Source organism: Neltuma alba, unplaced genomic scaffold (assembly GCF_004799145.2).
Source record: "Neltuma alba isolate B1F8T4 unplaced genomic scaffold, ASM479914v2 tig00000912_pilon, whole genome shotgun sequence".
Taxonomy (NCBI): domain Eukaryota; kingdom Viridiplantae; phylum Streptophyta; class Magnoliopsida; order Fabales; family Fabaceae; genus Neltuma; species Neltuma alba.
The window spans coordinates 24,203-50,572 of NW_021632253.1; the positions used below are offsets into that span (position 1 = coordinate 24,203).

Sequence of the window (26,370 nt, forward strand, 5' to 3'; positions counted from 1 at the left end):
GAAAATGATTCTTAATTCTGAATAGTCTATATTTATTCTTAAATGAAAAAAATACAAAATTAATATGAATAAATCTGGAACTGTTCAAAATAACTTTCAGCAGGTAGATTGTACTCCAAATAACAAAAATGTAAAACACACAAGTGAAACACAGCCAATGCAGCATCAATGTTGAAGGATAATTCATATTTTCTATAATTTCCTCTCTTCGGTGAAATTGCTCTCGGGCAAAATAAATCTAGAAACCTTCACCAAAAATAAATAAATAAATAAATCTGGAAACCGAAAATGGGGGTAAAAACACACCAGTGAAACGTCCAATACAATCTCGAGAGCAAATAAACGTCCAAAGAGTGCCTTGGTGTTACAATTTTCAGTCAATCTTTCAAATTCTAGAACCCCCCCTGAAGTATTACTCACTCCATCCTTATAAGAAACAACTATTCCCTCCGGAAAAGAAATAAACTTTTTTCCAATTATGCCCTTATTTACGGAGTAAGTAAGAAAAAGAAATAGAGTAATAACAAGAAGAAATATGAAAGAGAGTGTAGTATGCCAAGTTGTCAACATTTTAACTAATACAATATATAAAATTAATTGAGGGGTAAAAATACATTAAATGTTTAGATGATGCCAATTAAATTCTTATAAAAAAGACAATTCAAATTTCAAACTCTTATAAAAAGGACCAAAAGAAAACCATTTCTATTTTGTCCCTATTTATGACAAAATGTTTCAAACTTTCTTGGCTGGTGTCCTATTTTTTTCCATTAATTACTTATTTTAATATATTTATTATCTTATTTTTCAAACCATCATCCTCTCTGTCACATATTTTTTCTTCCATAATTCTCTTTATTATAATATCCTTATTCTCTCTCTTATACTTTCTCTCCCTTAAAAAAAAGACTCAATTATATATTTAATCTTTGATTAATTTTTTTATCAGATAGTTTTTAATTAATTTTAACTAGCTTTTTCAGCTACATAATTTGGTCAGATGTTTCTTTGAAAAAAGGGAGGGACAGAATAAGCAGCAAGCAATTGAAAACGGGCACTAATTGACGCTTGTTGCCTTCTTAAACATTTTTTCTAACCTTCATAACTGAACATTTATGCATGGCTTGCACCCCAAGGATCTGAATTCAGTTGCTCTCCAAATCTCTGAGACAGCTAATAAATGTGAAATACTATTACTTTGCACAGAACTTTTTTTATTTTTTTATTTGGGTGCTCTCAAATGCCCAAATGTGTCCAAGTTTATGTCACTCAACGGATAGAATGATGGGCAAGAATGCAAACTGATTCTTACTCGAGTCTGTCTGAGACAGCTAATAAATGTGAAATACTATTACTTTGCATAGAACTTCACTTTCTTTCGTCTGTTTTTTTTTTATTTTTTTGGGGGGTGCTCCCAGGCTCAAATGTGTCCAAGTTTTTTTTTTTTTTTTTTTGCCCTGATAATACAAATGTGTCCGAGTTTTTGTCACTAAATGTGAAAAGGTAGGTCTTAAAACTTTCATTTAGTGATAGTTACGTGACACCTGAAATTCATAATTTGTAACCGACACTCCCATACTTGCAACTGTCTGAATTGCTTTTTGCAACTAATCTCGTAACAATTTTTTTTGGGAGACCTCATTGTCATCAAATTAAAATTCCGAAACCTAACTGTTGTTACCTCTAAAATTATTTATCCAGCACCTATCAAACTAATACTAGGAAAAATGGCACAAATCCAACCCCAAAAGCCCCCTCAGCAATACCGGTCAAAACGATCACATAAGCATCACCAAAGATGCATCAGCCGAAACGTCAAGGCTGTGTACCATGCGGTTGGACTGATTACAAGTAAATCTTCTAGGAAATGCATCACTACTAAGAAAACAGAATACATATTCTACAAATAGCTCATCAATTTTTTTAAAAAAAATTTTAAACAACTAAATCATAGCACCATTTCAGGATTTCAGAAATGCTAATATTCTGCAGCAAATTATGTATCATGGCTTCAATCACAAAATTCATATCATGCAACAAATACGAGCTTGGCATTCAGGACATTTAAGGCAAAAACTTAGTTAATACTTCGTGGGGGAAAAGGTATAATTTTGAGCTAGGAGGACATAAGGATTCCCAAACCTGTTGTCTAAGTACTCTATGACGACCATGATCAACATTGCCCCCCATAGAACATAAAATCCCACAAATCATCAATTAGGACATCGGAATCTAGGATCATATCAGAGTCATTGGCTTTCTCAGACTCACATCAACCACCGATGGTTACGCATTAGCGCTCGGTTCAGAATTTGTTTCTGATGGTTTAACCATATCTTGAAAAGCTTCCATGTCAATGGTCATTTCATCATTGATATCAGCCTCAGTCATGACTACATCCTTGTCAGCAGCCAGAGGCTCAATGCCATTCTCTGTAATATTACATTCCTCATTCTGCTTTTCAACTGCTTTCTCTGATTCACCTGACTCTTGCACAGTTGTTTGCGGATATGGATCGGTGCAGATAGTCAATGTAGATGTAACCAACAAGTTCTGCAATAGGAAATGAAAAAAAGGAATAAGAATACTTCTACAGAAAACACGTTATACATGACCGTCATAGATGCAGTATACACTAGGTGTCAATTAATTACGAGATGACATTTATCAAATCCAAATTCCATTCAGTCATGTTTAATTAAATGCTGTAAGAAAATCATTTTTGTTTATTTAAATTCCCTTCTAGATAATATCAATAGCTATATTGTGATGATCAATGTTTCCTAGCAAGACAATATTCTTCTCATTCTCCTAGCATGAGCGTGACTCATACTTGCAAATTTCACGGCAACACTCACTGGAAAGCTTATACCAGGCTTAGCGTGTTAAAGTAGGTAAGTTTACCTACTATCCTTCAATATCTTCCAACTCAACCAGTGCTCTTAATTGTTTGAACTTAGCCTTCATGGAAGTGTCAACTAGTTTACAACCCTGCATTCCTGTCTCCATGCAAGTCTAATGCGTATTCCAAACTCCTAGACTCCAATTTCTATTGCAACAGAAAACCTTTACCTTTCAACCATCATCTCTTTTGTGAAACTTGTGACAAACATGATTTACATATGCAGTGAAGAGAGCAAGATCACCACCAACAGAGAATTAGAGAATCAGGTTTTATCAGCCTGACCCCACGTACATCCAAGGAATTGACAATGAGGTGTGATCAAAGTATTCCTACAACCTTTGACAACCTAAGTAAATTTATCAAACCAGGACCTGGGAGATTGTTTAAGGCCACAGAGGGACGTGTGAATCTTAGACACCCTGTTAACATTACTTCCTAGACACACAAATCATCAATACATGTGGACCAGTGAAGCTAATTGTTCCTATTAAGTGAATGCCTGATAAAGAGAAGCTTTCCTGACCCCATGGTTGCTTGAAGTGACAATTTCACGGGGGAGTCATTTTTTTCTGCAATCATCACCATAGTTAGCCCACATTTTGTCATCAAGAGTGGTCCGACCTCTTGGGCTCTGACATCTTCAAGAATTTTTATAGTATAACTTCTCTGATTTGCCCAATAGAAACAGAGAGCATTGACAGCAAGTTCAGCCAATCAATCTCAAAAACCCGCCAGAGGGATTACAAGATACAAGAAGGGAAATAAACGTTGATAATCAGCAAAAACCCTCCTAACTAAATCCATGATATGCCAAGATGGAGGGCCCCTCACAAGATTTCAATGCTTTTACTTCTCAGTGAACGGGTTACCTTTTTTGCCACATGTTGAAGTTTACATAATTAATCATCAACACTAAAGTAACTTGTAAAGGAATTAAAATTCAAGGGGGTATTTTCAAACAGAATGGAACTGAATTAGGTGCATCAAACTATAAAGCACCACGCATACGGCATACCTTCTCAAGGGCTAAGGCAAGCTTCGAGAGATTTGGGTAAATATTTTGTGCATCCAATAGGATCTGTGCAATATCAGACGAAACATCAATAAGAAAAACAAAAAATACATCTGAGAAATGATATACATGTAAAAACTAGGGAAAATTAAAACAAAGGACCTTAAATGAAAAAAATCTATTATAGAGGATCTTAAAAATTATTACTCCTCCGGTCCTAAATATAAGACCCTTATGCTAGTATTATTTATAAACGCCAATATCAAAATATAAATTTAAAAATACTAAAATATCCCTAAGTTAATTCCGTACATTTCCTCATACATTCAACTTTTTGAAAGGGGAAAAAAAAAAAAACACCAGCCCACCATCCCTATGATCATAATCTGTTTTTCATTTAAATTTTTTTCTGATGAACATTCAGGTCCATGTCATCAACATCTTTTATTCTTGTAAATATCAGATAACATCACATTTGAAATTTTAAACCTTAAATGATTAATTTTGCTTTTTTCTTTTTTCTTTTTTATGATGGCTGTGATAGAGAATTATGAATACTCGTAATGTTTATACTTGTGTAAAAATTATCTGTGATTTAATTATTATTCAGATTGAGTTGGAACAATTTTAATTTTTAATCTTTAATGCTTGTTCCTTTTTTTTTTCCCAAAGATTTGAAGTCCGATGGTGACCACGATGATGGTGATAAGTTCATGACTTTAGAATAATTATTTTAAATTAGTCCTAAACTCTTTCTTTTACTCCTAGCAATATGGAGTTACAAATTCAAAAATCCTTAGTAAAAAGTATAATAGGCGTGTGACTTATGAAAAGAATAAATAAAATAACATGGATCCGAATTCAAACTGCTAGATCTTTTTGAAAATTATTATATCAATATAAAAAAACTCTCAAATAGTAAACATGTTATAGTATTCAAAAGGTCCAATAATGTAATTGATTCTGGTAAAAAAATAATATAACTGATGCTCTATATAAAGACTCCACATCTAATTTGGTTCGATAGGGAAACGCTATGCATTAAAAAAATGACATAATTAAAGATTAATTTTTCTTTTATTATAGAAACCATTTTCGTTTTAATTTTAGTTGCTTTTTCAAATTTTGAATTAACAGAATTTAGGAGGTTTAGTTTGAGGCAATTTAGTACTTTTACATTCATATTGTGATATTTGGTCCTTTACATAATTACAATTTTTATGATAAATATCATTTTTCCTAGGTCCTTCATTCTAATTCTCCTTAAAAACTAATCAAAAAGCATGCAATTTGATGGTCCACCAAGACTGAGAACATCTACCATACAAAATATACCAAAATTCAGTCCATGTGCACTCCCACTATTGTTTTACATATTCTTTTGATGCATGCCATAATTTTTATATTCTGTACGAGGAATAGATGTAGGACAAATGGGAACAGGCTACAACTTTTGAGTTGAATTGGATATTTACATGATAACACAATGATCAAAGGACAATCATCCCAACATAAGCTTCTGTTGATCAAATTCAATTTCGGAGAAGGTATTATGGTAGTAGGGACCATATTTGAAATCACCTCTATTCTACAAGCATACAAGGGTATAATGATACACTTGCCATAGCGACCTAAAAAGGGGACGTCTACCACCCACCAGATAAGAATCAATTTTAGTGTTGTCAATGGCATGTGGTGAAAGTTGACAACTAGTGGCCAAAACTGCAATGACACGAAAACAGATGGCATGGCAGCTGCCACGTGCATGCACAACACCTTAAGAAAAAATAAAAATTTTATACACACACAATGAAAAATGGAAAAAAGAACTACGAGATACTCACACTAAAGAAATTTTAACAAATGATGTCATCATTTAACTAGAAGCAGTACCATTGTCCATTATCCGACTAATACCCCCTTGCATGATCCAATAGTTATTCAATAGCAAACATTGTCTTACATTTCTATATTCCTGATAGAGTCCCATTGGATTGCCAAAAGTAATTCTTGCAACACTTATATGGCATGATTCTTTCCAATTACAAGTTGGCTTTAAGGGAGGGTTCACTAGGCTAGCTTAAGTCTCCATCAAAACCAAATGATGAAGACCTGAGCAAATATGGGAATACACTCATCTAAACTGCTTGTACAAGAACGTATAGGGAAGGAAGATTGTAAGGAAGTTGTTATGTTGCACTCGTGGAATTCAATCACGTAAATCTTCAATCCGTCTCCTAAGAAAGACAAACAATGGACTGATGGTGTCATAGCTACCTTAGGAGAGAGATCAAATGGGGACAAACATCACTTTTGTCGACTGTGACCCTCCACTTTTGTTTTGATTGTAAATTTAATAGCTTCAAAATTCATAAAACAAGAGGATAGAGTTCAAGGTTTCAAACTTGGTGCACCAATGTTGGGAAACTAAAGCTAAATTGTATTTCTCAACAAAAACTATTCATCAATGTTCAAATGTATGTAATGTCATTCTAGTACTGGCCAAATTATCCTAAATTTCTCAACAAAAATTGCCAGATTTTTATACCGATGCTCTAATAAAAGTTTTTTTTTTTTTTTGTTTATAACCAAGAAATAATATCAGAGGTTGGAGATGAGATAAAACCAAGGGATGCATATAATAACCTCACAGACAAATTGAAGAATATAAGAAAAGGATAAAGCCAAAAAATCTTAATAATGCAACAAAGCTATCTCACTGCACATCATCAGGACCCCATTAAAGCAATCATATGGAGAATACCAGGTGAAACAGTAGACATGGCTTCCATTTCATAACATATGAAAGCTAAAAATCAAAACTAAAGCAAGACACATCAAGCTAGAAAAGGTGCATTAATCAACATTTGCTTCCAAGACAAAAAGAAACGATTACTAACACAGGAATATTGCTGCCAGAACATAATAACACACAACACTTACTAGCACAACCGCAGCAATGTAAATGGAGGAGCATATATTAACGTTTACTTACAAGACACAGACAAACGATTACTAATAGACATGAATGTCACTGCCAGAACATAAAACCGCACGACACTAACCTCACACAACCTCTGCAATGTAAATGGAGGGCCTTCATAAAATGAAAGAAGAGCTGCAATTCAAAAATGCCTTCAGTAATTTCTATGGAAGAAGACGTGATAGGGAAATCTATCCAGCACATTAATATATTAAAATACATTCTTTCAAGGCAAAACAACAGATTTAGTATTCTTGATAAACACTTCAAAACAATAGTCCTGAAATACAAGAGTGTAGAAACATTTGAACCCTAGACTATTTGATAAAGAAAATCTAATTTCTTAAATAATAACAAATTTACATCCACATATATCACATAGATTGCACATGTAAGTATGGCAAGTGATTAATGTCTTCTCCTTAGCATTTTCACAAAACCCATAAGTTAGCATAAAATATGGTAAAATACCTTCATTCAATCTGTCCACTAGATCAGAGTAGGACTCTCCTAAAGAAGCATATTGCTGCTCACTTGTCAATTTTGCTTCAGGGTAGTCTGACAATACCTATATAGCAGTTATGAGGCAGAAAGTGTAAGGACAACCATGCAAGAAAAGTATAATGGTAAAATCCCATTTAACCTATGAATATAAATTATCAATGCCTCTGAGACTTAACAGAAAATATATAAGACCTACTTGCTAGCATACCTCCCCATACCTGCTTCAGCTGAATCGATAGCATGCTCTTCAACTTATCCCAGTCATGCCTGTTATTTGAAAGCAAAGCATGAAACAATGAAAAATGACTACATTAGCATTGCTATTATAGATCTGGATGAAATCTTACCGAATTATCATTATACAAGGCCAACTAAAGTAAACAAATAGTTTATCTATTGTTTCTTCATCATGAAATATTAGATTTATGAAACCGTGTGCCCATGCATTGACATAGTGTCATAGAAGCCATTAGGTCTGAAAATGAGGAAGGCCATAAAAGACTAGTAATATTGTCCATGGAACAGGAGTTTTATTGGATAAAATAAGAATTGCGAGTGGGAAGATTGAGACAGGGTCATAAAAAGCATGGGAAGGAGAAACAAAAGGGGGGGAAGGAAAGAGGAAAAGAGATACAAAATATAGGAGAATAACAGCGCTCCCCAAGTTCAAAGGGAAGCAAGAGATATGACCCTTTCTGTTAAGTCATTAAGATCGCCTTTGTTACTTGTTTTTAGCATCATAAATTATATCATTTCGCTCAGTAAGATTGCCTCATTAAAACCATTGATATATATATATAAAGACAGATTTTCCTTGAGCAAAGTTTGCTTAAAAATATTTTTTAAAAAAAAATTTCAGTCTCTGCTACAGTACGGTGCCTCAACAAACGAGAAGAAAGAAGGTTTTTTCAGCTATTTGCAATCATATATTCAGGAAAAATACACACATCGCAGTAGACACATTGCAGAAAAGCCGTAAAAGAAACTGGTAACACCATTCAACATACCAGAATCTCCCAGTGGATGCAATAACTTCTAATATGTGTTTAATTTCTTCCCTTGACATATGCTCTGATTCGGCACCTCTACAAAATCCAAGCATAATCATCAATCAGAAATGCGCATATTCTTTCACATTGTATTAATCATTATTGCACAAAAAATACTAACTATAAAAGAACTATTGTGTTATTAATATTACAGAAAGGAAATAATTAAAAGGGAAAAAAAATTCAACAGTTAAAATTGTTCAAGTAAAATGCAATTTCAATTTTTAACATGTCACAAGAGTTCATGCAAATCATGATTATCTTGAACATCCCACCAACGTATCAGTTAGTCAAATATGGTCAATAAAGTGGACTGTCATTTTATGATGCCTAACAGACTCTGAGCATAATTTACCCAAATTTTTAACGTCTCTTAGTTGAATCTACATCCCTAAAATCCATAAACCCCAAACCCAAATTCTGCATCTTTTATCACAAAATTCGGAAAAATACAAAGTGCTAAAGCAAGGCACAACGCAGCCTTAGCAGCTTCCGTACCATAAGAGGCGCTGGCTTTGGTTTGGCACCAAAAGGCATGCCTTGTGCTCGGCATAAGGCAAGCATCTTCAGCACATCACTGATATTGCCAGTAGAAGGTTTTTTCTGAGGAACAGCACAGCTGTATTGGCTCGGTGATGCTGTTGTTGAGGGTGTATTAGGGTTAGGTGTTTAACTAAACAGAATAGGTAAGTTTCATGTCTAAAATATTATATGAGAAGGGAAAATTTTCTAATAAAAATAGGAAAGCCTTAAATTTAAAATATCAGATAAGAGAGCGAAGATTTCTAATAATAATAGGAAAGTCTTGAAGTTAATATATTAGTTTTAGACTTAAAATATTATAACAGTACATAGCTTTTAGGATTTCTTAATGTAAATAAATATGAGAAAACAAAGAACCCACAGAGGGACAACCAGTTGTGCCACGAACTTGAGTGGCTCATTTTATTGTTTAGTAATAGTATGATTGACGTGACTACAACATTTATCATTTACTATGACATTTTCAGAATATATCTATGTGTGGATGTATAAACGAAGGTTATTTCAATGTATATTTATCTGTAGTTTTTTTGTCTATATATCATATTTTTCTTCTTGCTGCAGCGCCTCACTTTACTAGGGTGAGCATCTTTCTAGCTACCTCATCGCAAAGAGCCTCCAAGTTCACCCCATTAAACTATTGTTAGAAGCCCTTGATTCTCTCCCTGATTCTCTCCCTTTATTCTCTCCATGATTTACCCATGATTCTAGCTAGACAATGAATTCCTGATTACTTGTGATATTGCAATATCTTTCATTTATTACTGATTGATTGTAACCGGTAGTATGAGACTCTATATATTGTACCCACATCATATGAAATAATATGGCAGAGTGAATTTTCAATACTCTTTAAGCATGATATCAGAGCGTGTGAGCTTGGAAAGGGTCCTGGAGAGTCTGCCGTGAGCCGGAGAGAGAGAGACGGTGAGGAGAGAGAGAGAGAGTGAGTGAGGCGTCCTCAAAACTGGAACCAGAAGTGGTCCGTGGACGACACCACCCCTCCAGGCCTCACCGGCGTCCCCAGATCGGCGCGTCCCCAGAAGCCGACGTCCAACGGAGCTGCGCGTGACCCTCACGCGCCGTTACAAGCTCCGCGCGTGAATCCCACGCGCCGCCACGCCCCGCCACTGTACCAGCGCGTGCCGCCCACGCGCCGCCGCCAGAGACCTCCAGTACCTCCCAGAGACCCAGAAGATGGATAACCCAGAATTCCCACCACTTTTTGGGTCTGTTCGCAATATTCCAAGGGTTCTCATGTCCGGTACATCTTCAAATACTCAAGCTACTCCTTCTTCACCGGTGGTTACTCCTTCTTCAGATCTGACAGTAGCCGCTGAACCTCAAGCTATGGGGGTAGCCCACAAACTTAATGGAAGCAATTATCTCCAATGGTCTCAAAGTGTATTAATGTATCTGCGTGGGAAGCGTAAGGAGAAGTATATCAATGGAGAAGCAACACAACCTTCGCATAATGATCCCAAATTTGATACCTGGTTCGCTGAAAATAATCAGGTGATGTCTTGGTTGTGCAATTCAATGACTCTCGAAATCAGTGAAGGATACCTTCTTGCAAGTACAGCCAAGGAAATCTGGGATGCTGCTAAGCGGACCTACTCTACCCTCGATAACACTGCAGCCTTATTAGATCTAAAGAGGCAGCTCAAAGATCTGAAACAAGGCAACTTAACTGTGACTCAATACTACAGTACGTTGACAAAGATATGGCAGCAATTGGACCTCTTTGAAGTACATCCTTGGAAGGATATGGATGATGCTAATTACTACAGACAATTGGTGGAAAGAGGACGAACATATGACTTTCTGTTGGGCCTGAATGATGTTTTTGAAGAAGTGAGAGGGAGAATTATGGGACTGAAGCCGCTGCCATCCCTATTTGAAGTCTTCAGTATGGTTAAGTTCGAAGAAAGCCGAAGACACCTCACTCAAGGCAGCCTGACCGCAGCAGAGGGCTCGGCATTGGTGACGAGGGGGTTCCAGACATCAGAGGGCCCTGAGAAGAAAGGGAACAAGTGGTGCAACCACTGTAACAAGAGAGGCCACACCAGAGATGAATGCTGGAAACTACATGGGAAACCAACTCAAGGGAAACAGAAACAACGGGAAGATAGAAGGAGCCACCACACCTCCTCTGAAGAAAAAGGTGATGATGGAGACCAATTGACCAGAGAAGAGCTTCAAATGCTTCGTAAGATACTTGAAAAACAAAACAAATCAAAATCTGTTCCCAACGTGAACTTGATACAGTCAGGTAATTCCATTATAGCCCTCAATGCAATGATAACTAGTGATGAGACTTGGATTGTTGACTCCGGTGCTACAGATCACATGACTGGTAATAAGTCCTTCTTCAAAACCCTCAAATATTGCCATGAGAACCTTAGAGTAAAAGTGGCAACTGGACTGTATACTAAAGTTGAGGGTGTTGGCAGTGTGGCTCTATCTGAAGATCTGGAAATCCATAATGTTTTGTTTGTCCCTGCTCTTACTTGCAATCTTATTTCTGTGAGCAAATTAACTAAAGGGAAAGCATGTCGGGTGATATTTGATGATGTTAAATGTGTTTTTCAGGATTCGACCTCGGGGAGGAAGATTTTGACTGCTAAAGAATGGGATGGACTCTACTACTTTGAAGGAAAGGATATGAAGACAGCAGGAGCAAAGAAAGCTATGGTTAGCTCCAACTCTCAGAATAAAAATGTAATGTTGTGGCATCAAAGATTAGGCCACCCCAGCTTTGATTATATGAAGCATGTGTTTCCAACTTTATTCAATAAAAATTCTTCTCCTTTCCAATGTGAAACGTGTCAAATTGCTAAACAAACTCGCGCCTCTTATCCCAAACATACTTACAAACCTTCTACCCCGTTCACAATGATCCATACCGACATTTGGGGACCAGCCAAAACCAACACCCGAACAGGCACAAAGTGGTTTATCACATTCATAGATGATCACACCCGGGTCACATGGGTTTACCTTATGAAAGAGAAATCCGAAGCCCTACAAATTTTCAAAAACTTTTACTCGTTTGTGAGAACCCAATTCCAAACTACCATCAAAGTCCTGAGAAGTGACAATGCCAAAGAGTATGTGAGTGGAGCCTTTAGGGAATTTCTTGAGCAGGAGGGAATCCATCACCAAACCTCATGTGTTTATACTCCTCAACAAAATGGAGTTGCTGAGCGAAAGAATAGACACCTTTTGGAAGTGACCCGAGCTATTATGATGGAAAGAAATGTTCCAAATCTGTTTTGGGGAGATGCTGTACTAACCGCAGCCTATCTTATCAACCGCATGGCCTCTAAAATTCTCCACTTTAGTACCCCTATTCAAAAGCTCCTCGAGACTTACCCCACTTCACCTATCATCAATACCATCCCTCAAAAGGTCTTTGGGTGTGTCGTCTTTGTCCATAAACATGATGGAGGCAAACTAGGTGCTAGAGCAGAAAAATGCATTTTCCTCGGGTATTCCTCCACCAAAAAGGGGTACAAGTGTTATTGTCCCACCACCAGAAAACTTATAATCTCCAAAGACACAGTCTTTTATGAGGATGATGCTTACTATCCCAAATTACCCATTCAGGGGGAGCACTATGGAGTAGAATGGCTAATTACATCCGAACCTATAACCATACCGCCTCAAGACAACATCCCTGAACCGGAAACGGAACCAAAAACCCCTACTACTACACCTTCTCCAGAACACCAAAACTCCACAAACATCCCTCACCCAATGGAAACCAATGCTGAAATTGATGCAGGGGTGACAGAGCACTCAAGTCCTCAATCAGGTGAACAGGACAGTAGTAGTAGGGTTCCTTCCATTCCAAGGCAGCAACATGATTCCAATCCGGAGTTGGATCCTGAAGAACTGGGATGGCCTATTGCACTTAGAAAGGGGGTAAGATCGTGTACTCAACATCCTATTCAAAAATTTGTCTCCTATGGCAATTTATCTGCGAGAATGCAAACTTTTGTAGTGAATAGCTCACAGGTGAAAATTCCAGAAACATTTCAACAGGCTGTAACAGATCCTAATTGGAAACATGCTGCATATGAGGAGTTGAGAGCCTTGAAGGAGAATAACACGTGGGATATCACCACACTTCCTAAAGGCAAGAAAGCAGTGGGTTGCAGGTGGATCTTCACCCCTAAATTCAATCCTGATGGCAGCATCAACAAGTACAAAGGAAGATTAGTTGCCAAAGGGTACACCCAAACCTATGGGATTGATTATCAAGAAACGTTTGCTCCTGTGGCAAAATTCAACACCATCCAGGTACTCCTGTCCCTAGCTGCCAACCTTGATTGGCCCCTACATCAACTAGATGTGAAGAATGCTTTCCTAAATGGAGATTTGGAGGAGGAAGTGTACATGGAAATTCCAGATGGAGTAATAGCTCCGCCCAACTCAGTTTGCAAATTGAAGAAATCATTATATGGCCTGAAACAATCTCCACGAGCATGGTTCGACAGGTTTGCCAAAGCGATCAAAAGGTTTGGCTACATTCAAGGACAAGCTGATCACACTCTTTTCGTCAAACACAGTGATGGAAAGGTAACGATCCTAATTGTGTATGTGGATGATATAGTCATAACTGGCAGTGATGAGGTTTCTATCTCCCACCTCAAGAAGGCCCTGGCTAGGGAATTCCAAGTGAAGGATCTAGGCCAAATGAAGTACTTTCTTGGAATGGAGGTTGCTAGATCCAAAAAGGGTATAAGTGTGTCTCAACGAAAGTACACACTGGACTTACTCCACGAAACAGGAATACTTGGGGCTAAACCTAGTGAGACTCCTATGGAAGAGTCATGCAATCTGGAAGTGAAACCAAAAGGGACACCAGTTAACTCAGAAAGGTACAGAAGACTTGTGGGCAAACTAATCTACTTGACTCATACAAGGCCTGACATTAGTTATGCAGTTGGAGTGGTAAGCCAATTTATGCATCAACCCCAGGAAGAACACATGGAAGCAGTATACAGAATCCTCACCTACCTCAAACTCAACCCTGGAAGAGGACTATTCTTTAAAAAGGGGAGTACAAGGAGCATCGAGGTCTACACTGATGCAGATCATGGGAGAGCTGTGGATAACAGAAGATCTGTCACAGGATACTGTACTTATGTTTGGGGAAACTTAGTCACTTGGCGAAGCAAGAAACAGACAGTAGTCTCAAGAAGCAGTGCTGAGGCTGAGCTAAGAGCTGTAGCCCTGGGGGTATGTGAAGGAATGTGGGTGATTAGACTTCTGAAGGAATTGAGAATCTCCTATGAAGGACCTATGAATCTCTGGTGTGACAATCAAGCCAGCATTGAAATGACCAAAAATCCTGTGTATCACGACCGAACAAAGCATGTTGACATTGATCGGCACTTCATCAAAGAAAAGGTCGAGGATGGCATCATTAACTTGAACTATGTGCGTTCAACTGATCAGATTGCTGACATCATGACCAAACCGTTAGCCAGAGTCAAGTTTGAAGGGCTTCGAAGCAAGCTGGGAATGGTTGACATCTACTCTCCAGCTTGAGGGGGAGTGTTAGAAGCCCCTGATTCTCTCCCTTTATTCTCTCCATGATTTACCCATGATTCTAGCTAGACAATGAATTCCTGATTACTTGTGATATTGCAATATCTTTCATTTATTACTGATTGATTGTAACCGGTAGTATGAGACTCTATATATTGTACCCACATCATATGAAATAATATGGCAGAGTGAATTTTCAATACTCTTTAAGCAACTATCATATGCTTCCCCGCCTCTCACCTTCACAAGCAAATCTATTATAGAAGAGTTCTCCAATCCCTCTAGAAAGTACATTCTCTGAAAGAGACTTGTTCCCATTGAACCCCATGGTGAAGTGGAAGTAACGTATACCTGTGATTCAAGACACTAGCCACACTATCATTGTTCTGATGGTCATTATCATTGGAAGAAATGGTTACATGCTGCAAATTTTCATTTGACGTCTCCATCAATTGCCCTCCACCTACATAGAATGATAGATATATTAGTTATATGAAGTTCAGATTCAAGCAGAATAAATGCTTCCAGATACCCCAACTTAGATGATGATGATGATGATAGAAAACAATATGTTGTCAAAACAGACCCGCCAGCAAACCACTGCGGCCTCAGTGGGGCAGTGAGACCAAGCAACTGGGTTTGCCCAGTCCAAAGCATGCATCATCATGCAGGGATGAGGCGCGACCTTTTTGGGAAATGGAGTTATATCATCCAGTATTTTCAGCCAAACATATCTAGTAACTTTTATTGCACATGCTTAGCCAATGAAGATCCAATTAAATTACATGATCAATTATACATATATGAACTTAAATTACACAAGAAAACTCCATAAGGACCATCAATTTAACCCAAAATGTACTACTCGATTCTTCCATGAAGCGGGAATTCCATTAAAAAGGTGCGGTAAAGAATCAAAAGGTCCCAGAGGCAGAGCAAGTTGCTTCATTATGCATGGACTGATAGGAGGTAAGTATAACTGATTTATTGGTGAATGGTCCATGTGGTACAGTGTCTTCAAAATCTATGGGTGCATCCTCTCGCAAGCTAACAATTAAGAATTAATAAACTGTTTAAACCACTTGAAGATTTTGAGGAACACATTGGAAAGCAAAATATGGTTCACAAGTTCCTAATTATGGCTGCAATTAGGTCTCTAAAACACCTCCTCCCCTCCTTTGCTTCCTGCAAATCAAATTTCACTACCCCAAACAAAAGCAAAAATCTCCATCCAGCATCACCATATATAAGAACACCTCTTCACCCAAGGCCAAAACAGAGATGACAAAAACGAAGCCTTCCTTTCTCTTATAAATGCCCACTAACTTGGCCAACGTTCAGCGAACGAGAGGGACGAAGGAAATAATTTTCACCTCAAAAAATGTAGACCAAAGAAGCCACCAAAAATTCCCAAAACATTTGAACCTTGAAATCGACTCACCTCAGCCGGTGAGAGGATCTAGCCGGCGGCTGGACTCGCGGTGGTGGCCAGTGGGTCGAGGCGTAAGGGCTCTAGAATCGATTATGTTCCTCCCTTCCTTGGGTTTTTGGAGAGTGGAGTGAATGGCGATCGTTCTGGGAAAATAGGACCCGCTACCTTTCTTACAAAAAGCGGAAAAAACATAGGGGAAAAAAGTTGCACGTTTTTAACTCTAATTTTATTTTGATGTGAAATATAAAATCATAATCTATTTTTTTATATTTATTTTTTTAAAATAGTTTTTGAAATAATAGTAAATCTAGTAACTATAATTAATTAATAAAGATATATTAGGAAAGGTAAAACTTATTTATTAAAAATAACTAATTTAACTAAATTTTTTAATATACTCAAATTAATCAACTAGTTCTTATATTAAAAACGGGAGGTAGTACTCATGCGGTTCTTAATATAGAACCTAATTATTAAGTTAATTTTAATTCTAAATATAAGACCTATTCTCCATATCTATCGGTTTTTTCTAAATTACTCCTATTGATACTTTCTTAACCATAATCAAGCAAAAGAATGGGGGAGGATATTAAGGAAGATGGTTATAATATTTTAGGAAAAACATATTATATTTCTTATAATTAACTAACTTATCTAATTTTTTTAATCTAATCAAATTAATTAAGTAAGTCTTATATTACAGACCGAAAGAGTACTTCATAGGCAATCAATTCAAAAAAAAATTAATTAATATTCTCAAAATTCTCTTATCTTTTTAAAAATGTTTTTAATTAAATATAATATATTGGAGGAGTAACATGTTTTCACTCAATCCTTTTAATATTTCATCATAATTATTTAATAATACATATGGCAAGGACTTCTGACCGAAAAACCAAGAAGGGTAATAGGAGTATTATTTATTATTCAATAATTCTTCAAAGCAACATACAAAAATAAAAAAAATGAAAATTTTTAAAAGATAATAATAAATAAGAATGAAAATAGCATATGCTACTTATTAACGAAGTCTTGTTCAACATAAGGCTATGCATTTTTTTTTCCCTTGTGAACAGCTAGTCAGCTACAGATTTTTCTTTTTTTCTTTTTGTGCCATCAAAGAAAAGGAATGTCGTTAAGAAGACAAACACAGGCAATATGCCAAAATTTCAGCACAAGAAGCTACCGCGAAAGTAAAATGAGTTACTAAAAACTAAGTATATATCTAAAATTCAACCCAAATATAAAGTACTACTTCTGATTCTAATTATAAGAGCTGGCTGACTACTTTGAGGAGATTAAGAAAAAAGTTAAATTTGTTATTTGTAATAAATAGGTGTTGTCTTTCCTAAAATATCTTTACTAATTAAATGTATTGGCTAGAACTACCATTATTAGAAGAACTATCTTTAAAAAAAATGATAAATATTAAAGACAAAGTGAATTGGGGTCTTATATTTAGGACCAAAATAAAAATCAAACAGGATTTTATATTAAGGATAGGAGGTAGTACAAAATTAATAGGTATGTAACCTCACTTCAACATTTGGTTAAAAAAAAAAAAACCTAAATTTAACACAATCCACTAGATAATAGGTGTCGCGATTGTTGTAGAGGTTCTCACACTCAATTAGAAGGACATGACCATTTTAAAGAAACCTTGACAACTGAGTTGGTAACCAAGTTTAAAGATGCCTTAGTAACTCACTAAGTCACCAAGTTTGCTTCCCTAGAAATCCACATGTAACAATGGCTTTTGATAAGTTTCTTGATGACAAGCATGTCTTCTACTAAACTATCCCATCTCCAATTAGAAGATGCATTGTTTTTATTTAAACAATTTGCTAGAGTAAGATTATTAGTTTCAAAAGTAATCTCATCTAGTTGGTTCATATGGTGAAAAGCACTCCGCAACACAACACATTCATCCATGAAAGTTGAGTTAGCTTTCATAATTTCCTTTTGCCCATCTAGAAGCCATCCATTAGCATCTCTTACCACAAAACATATAGCTGCTAAATCGTCATCCTTCAAGAAGGCTCAGTCAAAAGTAATTTTCAAAACATTCCTTACTAGTGGACTCTATTTTACTTTAAAGAACGTATTTGGTATGAAAGATTTGGAGGAAATAAAAAAAGAAAAAGGGATTTTAATCATTTCTTTTTTGTTTGGCAACATAAAAATTTTAGAAGGGGATAAAAAAATCTTTTAAAATTCTTTCCCCATTCCTTCCCTCCTAAATTGGGAAGATTTGGAAGGAAAACATAATATTTTATCATATTACTACCTTCGGTCCTAATTATAAGATCCCGTTAACTAATTTGAGAAGATTAAAGAAAGAAGTTAAGTTAGTTATTTGTAATAAATAGGTATTGTCTTTCCTAAAATATTCTTACTAATCAACTATATTAGTTAGGACTACAATTATTAGAAGGACTATATTGAAAAAAGATGCATAAATATGAGAGACAAAGTGGATTGAGGTCTTATATTTAGGACTAAAATAAAAGTCAAACAGGGTCTTATATTAAGGACCAGAGGTAGTATAACCATTATGCTCATGTTTATTTTCAGTATTCCCATGCTACCCTAAACCCCTTTCTTCTTCTCTCCTAATGCCGCTCTCTCCTTCCCCACCCCCACACAAAGCTCGTTGTCACATTGCATCCGCCACCCTGCAGCTCGCCATCTTCGTCACTTGTGCATTTCTCGTATGTTTTTGCGAAGCTTTTCCAATGATGCCAGATGTAGAGATGGGGAGTTGTTTTTCTGTTTCCTTGTCTTTGAACATGAACAAATTTCGATTTCTGTAATGAAAGCTTTCCCATTCGAAAAGTTCTCGTAAAGAAGAAGCCATGTGTGGTGGTGGGTAAACTATCAAAGAAAGATGAGCAATTCACTCTATTGTGATACTTTGAAGAGTTCAATCAAAAAGCCAATCAAATAATAAACGGGCAAAAATTAATTAAAATATAAAAAAATTATAATATTTAAATCCCTCTACTCTTCTCTGTTAAAATCACTCCTTTTCCTTCCATTGAAGTGTTACATTTGTCTTGTTGAATTCATTTGCTCTTCCCTCTGCAGCAAGCTATGAACCTCCCAATATTCTTCACTTAAAGAACCAGCCAAGGCAAAATTTGAATTAACAACACATAGGGAGAATAACAATAAAAATTAGAAAATTAACAACAATGTATAAGGGAATTAACAACATCTAAAATGTAAGTAAGAATTAAAAACAATATGTGTCGAAATATGAATAAACAAATGAAATAAGAGGATTAACCACAAAAATTTAGTCATTAATAAGAAACATAAAGAAATTAAAAATCATTTTTAACAAGAGTTAGTGATTCAAATCAGAGTTAGACTGATCATAATTAAAATAATATAATTTAATTAAAATATATAAAAATACTTATGAAAAGAATAATATTTAAATAAAAAGACATTAACTCGTAAATAAATGAAACATTCATGTACGAAACCACACATAATTCAGCAAAACAGAGTAACTAAATTATAAACCTAACATAATACTATTTTTAACTTCAAACAATGTCATTTTAAGCTCAGTAAAGAAAAAGAAAAAAGAAAATATAATTCAACTCAGTCGACCAAATTGTAAACTCATAACCAAAACCTGTTAAGGAATTGATTCATCACTTCACTCCAGGCAACCTAGGTTGGGTTTTAACGCCATATGTTTAAAAGATATTTAGAAATTAAAGAATCCATTGGCTAGAGATGCTCCATTGAGAGGGATTAACAGTTGTGTTTGCTACTAACTTCAGGCAAATGCTTTCAGCCAGGAGGCACAAGAATTTGTTGGGTAAATTATTGTTGTAAGTGATGGGAAGATCTTTAATAATGACAGAGACATTTCAAATACTAATACCCTAATGATCTATCTTTGCAATTAGCTTCACAGAATGCTGCCGGGAAGTATAATAATTTGTTGAGTAGATTATTGTTCTAAGTGATGGTAAGGTCTTTATTTATGACAAAGACAATTCAAATATCATTATGATGCTTAATAAAAAATATTATTGTGATCGCTTGATTAAAAAAATATCATTATACCAATCAATTCCGGGTACACAACTAAAGCTAGGTGCAATTTACCATCATAAAGTCAGGTAAAAAAAAAAAATAATAACCATCATAAAGAAGAGTCAAGTTTCTAAAGAAGACTTTGTCACCTTCATGCACCCTTTTATCTGGTACTTATCATATTTGAGTTAAGTTTCCCGCCCCCTCGTAACCAAAAATAAGTTTCCTTTCAAAAAAAAAAAAAAGAAACAAAAGAAATGGAAAAGAAAAGAAGGTCATGCGAAACTACCACCAACTTTTAGAGCTCACTCAAGTTTTTTCACATATTTTAATATTCAGTGAACCTATATAACCAAACCCAGTACTATTTCAATTAATTTTCTTTAGGATTAATCCTTGTGATCTTGTAGTTTTAACTTGTTTGTAATTTAGGGGGTGTTTGGATGAAACCAAATCATGGTTTAGAGAATAGCTTCTGGAGAATAGATTCTGTGAAAAGTGATTCTGATAAAATTAAAGTGTTTGGATAGTTGTTATCAGAAGTGCTTTTTATATATGCAAATTACTAAAAAGAGCATAAGTTAATATGATAGATTTTATAATATATTTTAATTTGAAGGAATAAAATTGTTAATAATATATTTTTTATCAACATAATTAATAATATATAAGATAATGTAATTAATAAATAATTAATATGTGCATATATATTTATAAAATATAAGATTAAATATGTTTAGAGAAAAATGACTTTTTTTAATTTGAAGGAATAAAATTGTTAATAATATATTTTTTACCAATATAATTAATAATATATATTAATTAATTGTTAATATGCGTATTAATTAATTGTTAATAATTTTACATATATTTATAAAATATAAGATTAAATATGTTTTTAAAACAATAAAAAAAATTCAACAGAAAAATATTATTTTAAGAGGAGGAGGAACAGTCAAAAACCAAAAAGAACTGGAGAGGAGAAAGAAGTAGAAATGTGAGGCATGAAGATTATAGTGATGGGACTCCTCACTTTCGCTGACAATGTCGGGGGTGTTTGGATAGAAACCAAACCATGGTTTCAGAAGTGCTTTTACGGATTACGAAGTAAATATGTGGAGGAGATTACCTCGTTTTGCGGAAAAGTGCTTCTGAAACCATGGTTTTGGGTTTCCCAAACACCCCCGTCATTGTTCAAAAAGTGAAAATTTTTTGTTTATGGCAAAACCATGGTTTTGATTGGCAAATCATGGTTTCATGCTAAAACTATGGTTTCAAAAAATTAAGGGGTGTTTGGATGTTTTTGGGGGTAAACCTTGGTTTGGGATGATATCCAAACAGCCCCCTTAGTCCCTATATTATGACTTGATGCAATTCAATCTTTATAAATTTGATTATAACTCAGTTTTTAAACTTTAATTTATTACAACTCAATCCACATAGTTTTAACTATTTTATGATTTGGTCCTTGTATTCTTAGTTCTAAAACTATAGAAACTGAATTGTACATAAAGATTGAATTACAAACGAGTCAATGCTAATCCCTATTTTTCTTCTCTTTTTTTTTTTTCCAGTTTTGAACTAGTCATCAATTTCTTACAATTTTCCTAATGTTTTCTCCCTTTATTCAAATTTTTCTTATGTTTTATTTCTTCATTTTTTTCAAAATAATACTTCTTACTAGTGACATCAAGAAATTGAACCTGTTTACTGATTTATGTTCAAAGGCCAAAAGACATATAATACCTAGAATCATTGAGAGTGGTGGTTGACGCCACATGGTTAGACTCCTTTCTTTTAATAGTATGACTTCAAGCAAACTTGAAATACAAGCACAGAAAAGTGAACTTTGCACCCAAAGTTGAAGTCTTGAACAAAGGATAGTGATAGTTTGACCTCCCAGGAAAAAAAAAAAGTGGAAGAAAAGAAAAGAAAAGAAAGAAACTAAGGAAGAAAACCAAAGATTTCCTTCCCAGTCTTCCCCCCATCCTTGCCGTTCCTCTTCATGGTAATAATGGATGACCCTTGCTCGCTGTCATTCGGTTCTCTGGCAGTTCCTGCAACGCAGTTCTTTTCCTCTCCACTTCCTGCACCTTCATAAATATGATAGTGAATTAAATGTTAATAAGAATATAGTCACTTAAAATTTTACTCACAGATGTATCAGCCTCACCTTAACAGAATTACTCTTGTCGTTATTGGTTTTATTTTCTAAAGATAAGTTCTTCAGCATCTTCTTGAGCTGCCGCATGCTTTTACTGGTCAGGTCATCATTGATCTGGTTTTCCTTCTGCATATCTCCCTCTTCATTACATGTCTTTCTAGCTGATCTAACTTCCACTGCTGCATTATTTTTCAGTTCCGACAGATCTTGAGAAGCAAACTGAAGAACGTCAGTGGCCTTCTGTTCAGAACTGATTGGAGCAGAAGTCACAGTTGGAACATCGACATCTTCCTTGCAGTCTTCATTGCCAATTTGAACGTCGGTAGTATCAGATTCTGCTTCAGCTTCATTTCTAACCAATGAAGATTGGACATCTATTTCAGGCTCTGCTTTGGCTTCATTTATAACCATTGGAGATTGAGAATCTGCTGCACTTTGAACATTTGTATTTCCTTCGGATGATGGTTCATTGCAGACCTCCGTGACTGCATCCTCCTCTACATATCCTTTGGATTCTTCAATATCTAATGAAGCTCCAAATTCCAGTTCTCCATCAACAAGAGGAGACGTGTCGTCTTCAACTTCTTTTTTCTCAGCGGAGCATATCTCGTCGGAATTCTGAACGTCACATGAAGTTTCAGCTGCTTTGTTCTCTGCAGAAAACATGTCTTCAGGATTCTGATTGTCATATGCAATTTCAATGGCCTTGTTCTCAGCAGAGATCATTTCTTCCTGAATCTCACAGGAAGTTTCAGCTGCTTTGTTCTCAGCAGAAAACATCTCTTCAGAATTCTGGTTGTCATAAGCAGTTTCAATGGCTTTGTTCTCAGCAGAGATCATTTCTTCCTGAATCTCACAGGAAGTTTCAGCTGCTTTGTTCTCAGCAGAAAACATCTCTTCAGAATTCTGATTGTCATAAGCAGTTTCAATTGCTTTGTTGTCAGCAGAGATCATTTCTTCCTGAACGTCTCGGGCAATTTCAGTGGTTTTATCCTCGGCAGAAGACATCTCCTCAGGATCCCGAATTTCACAGGCTATTTCAAGCGCTTCCTTCTTGTTCTCAGAACAGAACATTCCTCCAGAATTCTGAGTATCATTGCCCACGTTAGAATGCTCACTTGCCTCATTCTTGTGTTCGACAATCATAGAAGCATCAACCTCATGATCACCTTTAGATACATGTGTTTCTGCTGAGCCATCTTCCATTTCTACAGCTGCTTCGTTCTCAGCAAGAGAAGAAAGCATTAGTACTGAGTTCTGAACATCATTTCCCATATTTGAATGTTCATGGCTCTTTTGCTTGTCACCAGAGAATGCATTATTCTCGGTACATGGAGAAATATCATTTTCTGTATCTGAAGAATCACAAGCATTCTCAATTGGACATATAATCCCAGTTCCTGCAGATAGCAGTAACAACGGTCAAATTCAACGTCTATCGAAGCAAATACCAATGAAATAACATAATCATTGGGCAAAAGAGATTTACAAAAAGGAATCATTCAACCAATGGGAAAACACACCTAATTCATTATTAGCATCATTCACTTCCTCAGTAACTGACTTGATTAATTCAACGTCTGATTCAGAACTATTGTTCATATCCTTCAATGGAGATCCTGATTTGTTGATTTTCATGAGACTCTCTTGTGGTTCAGCCAGCAGACTAGCTCCTGTATCACTTGCCATTTCTGACTTGGAATCAATTGACTGGCATTCAAATCCAGTGTTCTTTTTTGAAGAGGTAAGTTCCAATTTATCACCTTCCTCAATAAACTCACTTGATATAGTCTGTGAACTGGCTCCTGCATCATAAACCAATCCAATTTAAGACACCAAGTTAAAAACAAAGGTCTCCAAAAATAAATAAATAGCAAAAGACGTGCTGCTCTGACATACCTTCCACATCATCTTCTGATTCTTCAATCTTCTGAGGAAGACCAGTAATTTCTTCAGAGATCTCATCAACCTTCACTGACTCTGTTTCATCAGCATCCACGAAGCTTACCTTAGACAAGTTATTATCTGAAGAGGTCAACTCAGATTCATCAGTTTTCTCTACAACTTCGGTTGATATTGCTTGTGAGCTAGCCCCTGCATCATACACAGTGCTAGCTTAGGACCCGGCAAATTTTTTTTTTTTTTAAAAAAGGAAATATCTCAAGAACAACAACAAAAAGGCTTGAGAAACAAATATGGACATACCATTTTCAGTGTCTTCTGATTCTTCCATTTGCTGAGAAACACTTGTCAATTCTTCAGAAATCTCAGCACCGTTAACCGATCCTGTTTCTTCCTTATCCTCTAAGTTCATCTTAGACAAGTTCTTCTCCAACAACCTCACTGACTTCCTCGTATTGTAAGCCGAAGTAGCCTTTACCCTACTGCTTGAAGCTGCAGGAGTTTTAGGCACATGATCAGTTGGCTTTTCATCTTCCTTCTTTCTGCGACTGGACGCTGCTGGAGCTTTTCTCCTGGTTGTTGGCACAGCAGGAGTAACAGGAACGTTAAGATCTTTGTTCTCTTGATCGATTTCTTCATCATTTCTTGCTCTTGTCCCACGTCGAAGCCGAGTAGAGATCTTGGTGCTTTCAGGTTCTTCCATAACTGGTTTTCTCCGAGTTGCCGTCCGACAAGCTGGTGTTCCAACGCCCTTTTCATCGGGAAACTTCTGGGCATCACAGTCCACGGGATTCATAACTTCTTCTATCCCTTCAACCTAACATATTCAATGGAATATTTCAAAATCCACCATTAAAATCAGCAGAATAATGAGGAAGAGAAGAACCTTGATTATACAGATTGAAATGATTTCATAACTCTCCAATACAATTAAAGACCATGAAATTCGAAAAGACTTTCTATCATCTGTTTTCCAATTAAACAAGGCAAGATGCTCAAAGACTTTCACTGCACGTGGTAGAAAACAATCGGATCATTTCGACGTGCAGGAACTTGCCTGATTGCTGCTATGATGTTTCAAAATATATACAATAATTTCATATAAGTCGAAGAATATCGAGGGAGGCTTAAGAATGCATTATATAAAGGCCTCCAAGATACCCACAACTTCCGGGGTATATCAGCCAAATGAAAAAGATCAGTTCCAACAGCGAAGAATAATACATCATTGCTTGATGTTTAAAACGCGTAAAAATGGAATCAAAGATTACCCAATCCGAAATTTATTTCAAATTATCTGTCTTTAAACTCCCAATAAACCGTGATACATACTATGACGAAAGTCAGAAACAAATTGCATATTGCAGGAGAAAGAAAGAAAGAAAGAAAGAAAATAAACACATTACTTGCTCCAGAGCAGCAAGAGAATTGGCCATGGCCACATTAGTCATATTAGCTGGGATTTTGTTCTTCTTGCAGAGGGCTTGCAGCTGCTTCCTTGAGAGGGTGTGGAAGTCCATGATTAAGATATTTTCTGAATTGAATCAAAACAAGATGTTTTGTATTTGGGAGCTGAGAAATGAGAAATGCGGAGGAGTGTCTGAATCCGAAAGCAGATCGGCGAGGGAAATGCAGATCGGCGGTGCTATTATATGCACAGTTGGTCGTGCGAGAGACGTTGGAGAACCCTAGAAATTATGACCGTTGGAGCGTGATTTGAAATTTGAATTTCTGGGTTATTTTCGACCTCAATTTCTGGAGTAATTTGGTTCTTCGTATGGCACAAAAAATTGTGGTGCTTTAAAGTGTAAGAGAAGACAAGTGAGAAAGAGATTCAAGTTGAAATTATCTCGAAGGGTTTATTCTTTTAACTTTTACCTTTCTTTTTTTACCAGCAACTTTTAACTTCAATATTTGGCCAAACATAAAAATTAAAGAGAAAGAAAATATCAATATACACCTATAAATATATATTACATTGTGGGTAAAAAAAAAAAATTATGGTATTAAGATTTAAATTTAAGGTTTTTTGTAAACATATTATATTAAAAGCATCGTTGGCTAAAAAACTTAAATAGCATCTCTTATTATTTTTCCCAAAAAAAAAACTAAATTTTTTAAACAGTTTTTATTAAATACGGTTTATATACTTCGGAAAATTCATCTTTCCCTACGCATATAACTGCATAAGATTTTTTTTTTTTTTGGGTCGGGAATGCATGAGATTCTTTTTGATTGCGCATATTTCAAAATAAATAATG

The 26,370-nt window shown here is 35.8% G+C and overlaps 2 protein-coding genes across 3 annotated transcripts; both read right to left on the minus strand.

Annotated features, from left to right (window-relative positions):
• Positions 1-1,896: 1,896 nt before the first annotated feature.
• LOC114748148 (serine/threonine-protein phosphatase 4 regulatory subunit 2) lies at positions 1,897-16,091 on the minus strand. Of its 2 annotated transcripts, none has more exons than XM_028936502.1 (8): positions 15,997-16,091; positions 14,907-15,018; positions 8,412-8,489; positions 7,623-7,671; positions 7,372-7,468; positions 6,983-7,035; positions 3,921-3,983; positions 1,897-2,553 (listed from the first exon to the last, which is right to left on the minus strand). In XM_028936502.1, exons 2-8 carry the CDS (start codon positions 15,002-15,004, stop codon positions 2,287-2,289), a joined length of 705 nt encoding a protein of 234 aa, XP_028792335.1. In that variant the 5' UTR covers positions 15,005-15,018; positions 15,997-16,091; the 3' UTR covers positions 1,897-2,286. The 2 variants fall into 2 exon arrangements, with proteins under 2 accessions (XP_028792335.1, XP_028792342.1); XM_028936509.1 differs by lacking the exon at positions 15,997-16,091 and adding an exon at positions 8,952-9,126 and having other exon boundaries at positions 14,907-14,990.
• A 5,683-nt stretch (positions 16,092-21,774) lies between these two features.
• Positions 21,775-25,703, minus strand: LOC114748069 (uncharacterized). Its single transcript, XM_028936426.1, has 6 exons — positions 25,516-25,703; positions 24,413-24,926; positions 24,107-24,301; positions 23,731-24,012; positions 22,217-23,607; positions 21,775-22,130 (listed from the first exon to the last, which is right to left on the minus strand). The coding sequence occupies exons 1-6, from the start codon at positions 25,627-25,629 to the stop codon at positions 22,047-22,049; spliced, it is 2,580 nt and encodes an 859-aa protein (XP_028792259.1). The 5' UTR covers positions 25,630-25,703; the 3' UTR covers positions 21,775-22,046.
• Between the last annotated feature and the right edge of the window lie 667 nt (positions 25,704-26,370).